General features: G+C 43.3%; 1 protein-coding gene across 3 annotated transcripts in view; it reads right to left on the bottom strand.

The window, feature by feature from the left end:
* LOC107569091 (SURP and G-patch domain-containing protein 1-like) overlaps nucleotides 1-7195 on the bottom strand; it is a 10718-nt gene that overhangs the window by 2068 nt on the left and 1455 nt on the right. For 2 of the 3 annotated variants that reach the window (XM_016255086.1, XM_016255088.1), the window contains exons 2-8: nucleotides 6977-7145; nucleotides 6745-6875; nucleotides 5571-5807; nucleotides 4009-4132; nucleotides 3838-3926; nucleotides 1096-1219; nucleotides 645-886 (exon numbers count right to left, since the gene is read on the bottom strand). In XM_016255086.1, coding sequence (XP_016110572.1) covers nucleotides 645-886; nucleotides 1096-1219; nucleotides 3838-3926; nucleotides 4009-4132; nucleotides 5571-5807; nucleotides 6745-6875; nucleotides 6977-7145 — 1116 coding nt within the window. The remainder of the gene's footprint in view (nucleotides 1-644; nucleotides 887-1095; nucleotides 1220-3837; nucleotides 3927-4008; nucleotides 4133-5570; nucleotides 5808-6744; nucleotides 6876-6976; nucleotides 7146-7195) is intronic. The other variant, XM_016255087.1, reaches the window with a different exon arrangement.

Genomic DNA, 7195 nt, shown 5'->3' with positions numbered 1-7195 from the left:
TGTGAGTGTGTGGGTGTGTGTGTGTGTGTGTGTGTGAGTGAGTGTGTGTGTGTGTCCGTGTGTGAGTGAGTGTGTGTATGTCCGTGTGTGAGTGAGTGAGTGTCCGTGTGTGAGCGAGTGTGTGTGTGTCCGTGTGTGAGTGAATGTGATTGTGTGTCCGTGTGTGTGTGTGTCCGTGTGTGAGTGTGTCCGTGTGTGAGTGAGTGAGTGAGTGAGTGTGTCTGTCCGTGTGTGAGTGAGTGTGTGTGTGTGCGTGTGTGAGTGAGTGTGATTGTGTGTGCGTGTGTGTGTGTGTCCGTGTGTGAGTGTGTCCGTGTGTGAGTGAGTGAGTGAGTGAGTGTGTCTGTCCGTGTGTGAGTGAGTGAGTGTGTGTCCGTGTGTGAGTGAGTGTGTGTGTCCGTGTGTTTGGGTGTGTGTCCGTGTGTGAGTAAGTGTGTGTGTGTCCGTGTGTGAGTGAGTGTGTGTGTGTTCGCGTGTGAGTGAGTGTGAGTGTGTCCGTGTGTGTGTGAGTGAGTGTGTGTGTGTGTGCGTTGTGTGTGTGTGTGTGTGTGTGTGTGTGTGTGTGTGTGTGTGTGTGTGTGTGTGTGTGTGTGTGTGTGTGTGTGTGTGTGTGTGAGTGTGTCCGTGTGTGTGTGTGTGTGTACCTGTCAGTGCAGGAGTGCTGGATCCGGCCGCTGGAGCAGTAGGGCTGATAAGCGCTGGCGTGGGCAGCTCCACTTTATCATCCTCGGCTCCCCAGCGGCTCTTCCTCTTCCTCTTGGCGGCGGTGTGTGTGTGTTCCTGTGAGACGGCCGTCTGCGATTCACTGCTGCTCTTATCCTGACGGAACTCGTCCACTTTAGCCTTATAGAAGCGATGAGCCGCGCTCTGATAGTCGTACAGGAAACTGAGAAAGAGCAAAAAACATCATCTTCTGTTTATCAGTGCCTCCCTGTTCTAGACAACTTCTGTAATCACTTTCTGGTGAGTTTAATATCCATGTTAAATATAGTGCATTGTGGGTGTTTGACACAGGTGAATGCCACAGGCCTTCTTCTCAGTTTCTCCAGTCACAGACGGTGTGGTTTGATTAAATCTCCTTTAGGAGCATCTCACCTGAAGGCGGGATTGTCTCGGTTGTGTTGAGCAGCCATGATCTCCACCTCCGTGCCGCCGTCCGCCACGAAGTGCGCCAGTTTCTCCGCCACCTTCCTGGTGCTGTCATCCACTGAGGAGGAGACTAAGCAGTCTATCAGAACCAGCAGCTCAAACTAAACAAGCTCCATTATGAGTGAGTGTACTGCAGCAGAGAGAGAGCTGGATGGGGTTTGGGAAGAGCACAATGACGCCTGACGGACTCACACACACACTCTCACTCACTCACACAAACACACACACACACACACACACACACACACACTCACTCTCACGGACACACACACACACTCTCACGGACACACAGGACACACACACTCTCACGGACACACTCACACTCTCACGGACACACTCACACTCTCACGGACACAGGACACAGGACACACAGGACACACACACACTCACGGAAACACTCACTCTCACACACTCTCACACACACTCACACGGACACACACTCACACGGACACACACATGTCTGAGACGCTCTACTGCGGCTGGATGTGTACACTACACGACTGAACGCACATCTACAGATGACGGATGAGGCGTGTCCATTGGTGCAAACGATTAATCGCAATTAATTGCATCCAAAATAAAAGTTCTTGTTTGCACAATATATGTGTGTGCTGTGTATATTTGTTATGTATAGCTCATAAGCTCATACAGTTGTGCTCATAAGATTACATACCCCTTGCAGAATATGCAAATATGTTAATTTTAACTAAATAAGAGTGATCATGAAAATTGCATGTTATTTTTATTTAGTACTCTCCTGAATAAGTTATTTCACTTAGCAGATGTTTATATATACTCTCCACAAGACGACAAAATAACTGAATTTATAATAATAACCCCCTTCAAAAGTTTTTTTGAATCTTAATACAGTGTGTGGTTACCTGATGATCCACGACTGTTTTTCTGTTTAGTGATGGTTGTTCATGAGTCCCTTGTTTGTTCTGAACAGTTCAACTGATCTCTGTTCTTCAGAAAACTTCAGTTTTCCAGCATCTTCTGCATATTTGAACCCTTTCCAGCAGTGACTGTATGATTCTGAGATGCATCTTTTCACGCTGAGGACAACTGAGGGACTCATACTTAATTACAAAAGGTGAAAACATGTTCTGATGCTCAAGAAGAAGACACGATGCATTAAGAGCCGGGGGTGTCAACTTTTGAACAGGATGATGATGTGTAAATGTTTCATAATTTTGTTTAACGATCATATTTTTTTCAATTGGTACTGCACTTAAGAAGCTACATAAATACTTACATGTTTCCCAGAAGAAAAAACAAGTACAATTTACCCTGATTATCCGATTAAAAAAGTTTATGCATTGTGTTGCCTTCTTGAGCATCAGTAGATGTTTTCACCTTCTGTAATAGTTATGTATGAGTCCCTCAGTTGTCCTCAGTGTGAAAAGATGGATCTCAAAACCATAGTCACTGCTGGAAAGGGTTCAAATATGCAGAAGATGCTGGAAAACTGAAGAATCTGCAGGAGCTGGGTTTTTTTCTGAAGAACAGCAGGAGTTTAACTTATGCTTATTTCACTGTTTATAGGTATTTGAAGCATATTGTATTCTAAGATAAGATAATCATGTATTTGACCGAAATTCCAGAATCGTATCAAGCTGAGTATCTAGCACAGTGAATGTTTATGGTTATCAACCAATGGAATATTACATTTAATTATTTCCGACAACAAATCACTTGAACGCAACAAACTCGTAATCACAACTTCATAAGTGTGTAATAGGAAAGTTTCTGATAGTGACGACAGCAGAGAAGCACTCTCGCTCAGCACAGAGGAGAGCATCGTTTTGTTAACTTTGTGGTTTATTATTTTGAGTCTTTGGGACGCGGTGACACACGACTCTCTCACAATATATCGCTTAACAGATTAATCACTTTTGCCGCTCAGAAATGTTCACGCGATCATGCTGCACGTATCAGAAGAACCGCGCTTTGGCCCACCTCTTCCAACCGAGCCAGAGACAGCTAAATGAACCGGAGCGGTCACACTACTCAAACGAACCGGGCTTTGGGGGTCAAATGTGCTCTAATACTTGTTTAATATTGACTAAACATTTAATTCGAATTTCCACTTAATCTTTAATATGTGGCCATTTCTTTAGGACAGAAATGCTATAGCCACTGCAATTTGTTGAATATGTGGATATCAAAACGTTTAAACTCAGAGCGAGGGTTTGAGCTTTCATTTGGAAATCGCGATGAACATATTGAGAAAGATACTGATGTGTTCTCCTGAGTTTGCGTAGGTTCATAAATGATTTGCATTCCCAGACAAACGTTATAATAAACCCAAACACACAACAACATGCAGAGATGAGTTTGAGACGCTCCACACATGTAAATGATAAGAGTTTGTGCGGAGCAGCGTTTACTGTGACACGCACATAAATAACTAAAGCACATTTATTAAACTTGCATCGCATATACTTATTTAATTGAATCGTAGCGTTTGTGAATTCACAATAGAATTATGCTTCATTATGATTTTTCATGCTGCCTTGGAAAACGGTCTAATAATGCGTTTCCTGGATTCTCGTCTGTGAAATGAGCCACCTCTGGTTTTTAGTTGATTACTCGACGCGGGCAATATGAAATCAAGGATTTTTTTAAAAAATCCAATACTCGAATGGAATGGAGGCATTGTTGCAGTTTGTTAAACGTGTTTCTCACCATCGGTCTGACGCGGCGCGTCTCGTCTGATCTCCGCCACTCTCCTCCTGTAGTACAGATACTCCTTACTGCTCTTCTCAAACAGGAACCTGCGCAGGAGAGAGTCAGTGCTGGAAGATCTGGACTCAACACAGAAAACAACGAGCTACCAGTGACAGATGAGGAACTCACGAGAACATGGGATCGTCTCTGTAGTCCTCCATGGCCTTCTTCTCCAGCTCAGCACCGCCTTCGGCGACAAACGAGGCCATCTTATCGATGACGAGCCGCAGATCTCCGTCCTCTGGGGGGGAAACTTTAAGCAGGCTATGAGAACGCCAGCATAACGCAAACACTGTACACAGCACATCTGATAATCTGACGGACATACAGTCACACGATGAACGGAGTGAGCAGCGGGCCGCTTATTCATCATGATCTTAAAGCTAAACCTGAGCCTTTCTAGTCTTTCATCAGCACTGGAGCTGCACTTCATATTTTGAAACTGTTACGTACATACAGTGCAGCACAGACTCGTTAATAAGCATTGCTGCTTAATCACAGACATTTACAAGTTTGTTTCTTACACTACAATGGATCGTCGATAGATATCACCTCATGCATACAATTTTTTGTATGTTTTAAAAGAAAATACTATTTGTGACTCGGGACCACAAAACCAGTCATAAGGGTAAAATTTTGTGAAATTGAGATTTATACATCACACATAAATAATCTCTCCATTGATGTATGGTTTGTTAGGATCGGACAATATTTGAAAATCTGGAATCTGAGGGTGCAGATTTCTCAATTATGAAAAAAAAGGTTCAGTGTGCGAGTGCACTGTCCAAATGAATCAAACCGGAATCGCAAACAATTTCAGAACGCTTTGCAAACCTGTTCGATCAAAAGAGCGATTCATTTGCCATTTCTAAACAGCCGATAGAAAACAAACAAGACACGACTGCTGAAATAATAACAGAGAAAAAATGATTCTCAGGTCAGTATACAAAAATCTCTTCATCTTCAGGCAAAGCTTTATCAACTGTATTTTATAATAGTTTTACTTCACGTGTCAGAATTGAATGCCTGCTTGCACTAATTATTCAGGACTCAAAGTCATAGCTAAACAGAGCTTTTCTTCTGTATTATGACGCATATTTGATTGAAACTAAGAATCAATGCAGGGCGGGACTTGGTCCTCATTGATTGGATGTTGAGATGTGGGCGTGGCTCTCAAAAGTGTATGCAGATGAGCGAGAGCTGCAGGGGCGGAGTTTAAGAGACTAAACGATTGGAGAAATCCAGAGAGAAGATCCAGTTATGAGGATTTGATTAAACATTATGAGCTCACAGCATAAAAAAAAAATTGACTGTTTACAATAAGATCTATAACATGCATTTAGAATACAAATAGGGTGGATTTCCACTTCATGCTGACTTAATAAACTAACTAATGTGGGTCTGCTCCTCACACAACGCATCATGTAACTTCAGAAGCCAATAGTGCAAATCATACGGATTGTTATGAATATTTATGGTGCTTTTGGAGCTTCACAGTATCAATAACAATCCACGTCCCTCTTGTGTAAAAGAGCAGCGAGAACATGCTGCTAAACGTCTCCTTTCATGAGTTTGACTGATGGGTGAACTAGTCCTTTAGTTAGTCACGTTAACTCAACCAGAGGAAGAATGCTGCTGTCAACAGGCCTTTAGATGAACGTTCCCTGGTCAAAACGTGGAGAGTGCGATACCTTTGACCTCCAGGTAGTCTGCATCATCGTCCTCCTCCTCGTCATCATCGGGGGAGCTGAACACACTGGGTCGGGCCGCGGGCAGCGCTGTCTTCTTGGACGGAGAGTAGTTCTTGAACTGATTGATCATGCTGCTGACCCCCAGACCGGGCCGCTTTCCGATCAGAACGCTCCTCTTCTGAGCCTGACCTCCGGCTGAGGGCGGGCTCTGAGCGCTGGGGGCGGAGCCGGCCGATCCTACAGGAAATGACATCAGCACAAGAGCGGCACAACAGTCCAAACAGAGCAGATCACATGGTGCATTTTAAAAGTATTCAGTACAATGCGCATGAACATCACCACAAGGTTGTAATTACAGTTGAGGCCAAAAGTTTCACATCAGTGAGAAAACTACAATCCAGCTGAATTACAGCCTCATTAATGCACTATTATTTCACTTTTCACTTCAGCAGAAGTACAAGCGCTCATGTTATAGTGACGCAAGACCAGGGGTATAACTATAATTAGACGGAGTGTGCTGGTTTAGGACTTTCGTATCAGCTGGCTCACAAAACCTTTCATATTCATCATATTCTGTGCAGTGATCAGCTGACAACCTAACCTTAATTAGATGCATCCGATTCTCACATTTGATCTATATATTCAGTTAGAATAATGAGAAACTATAGACTGTCATCAATCAGATGAAATTAGTAAACAAAACCCTTGTTTGCTCTGCAGAAGCGGCACAGATGCTGCGTCTAACGCCGCATTTACACATGTATAAATAACACTATGCATGATAATATTAAACATTACTATTAATGTTTTAAAAAATTATATTTTGAATATTGAAAGATGAAAACACTTAAAAAATAAAATGATTTAAATATGAAACTAAAAGTGAGTTAAATGTCTTAAGTGAGTCATTCATTCAACTGATTCGTTCAAACGACTGAGTCACTGTCTGTATGAGTGAGTCATCGAATCATTGATTTGTTCAAAACACTGATTCATTCAGGAACGAAAAGCTGTTTAGAGCGGTTTTCATTGGTGAAGTTGAGCAAAAACATACAGTATTTGTCTAAAATGTAACAGTGTATCAACTTCTTATTTATTGAACTGTAATATCACATTTGCAGTGGTGCAGATACTGTTGAAGCAAACACCCGTGACGTGTGAGAGAGAAACAAACCTTCGTCAGCGCTGGACTTCTCTCGCTGCATCTTCAGGAACTGCTGCAGGAAACTGCCGTCGTTCACAAACTTGTTTGATGAGGAGGAGGAGGAGGAGGAGGAGGATGAAGATGCCTCTGAGGGAGGAGAACTGACACACACACACACACACAGAGAGAGAGAGAGAGAGATCAACACACACACACAGATCAGGTCTGTTCTGCTGTACTGATGATCAGAGCCGTGCGTCACCTGCTGGACTGGTTCTGGTCCAGGTTCTGGTTCTGGACGGGCTTCTGCTTCTTCTGAGCCTGTTCTTTCAGTCTGGCCTCGATCTCTCTCTTCTTCTGAGCGATCAGCTCCTCCTGTCTCATGATCACATTCAGTTTACTCTTCTGATGAGTCTTCCAGCCGCCACGACCTGAAGCGCGCACACACACACACACAAACACACACACACACACACACACA

The sequence above is a fragment of the Sinocyclocheilus grahami genome, unplaced genomic scaffold (genome assembly GCF_001515645.1).
Source record: "Sinocyclocheilus grahami isolate Dianchi unplaced genomic scaffold, SAMN03320097.WGS_v1.1 scaffold1310.1, whole genome shotgun sequence".
NCBI lineage: Eukaryota > Metazoa > Chordata > Actinopteri > Cypriniformes > Cyprinidae > Sinocyclocheilus > Sinocyclocheilus grahami.
Note: the sequence above shows the minus strand (reverse complement) of the source record. Positions and strands in the feature narration are given on the sequence as shown.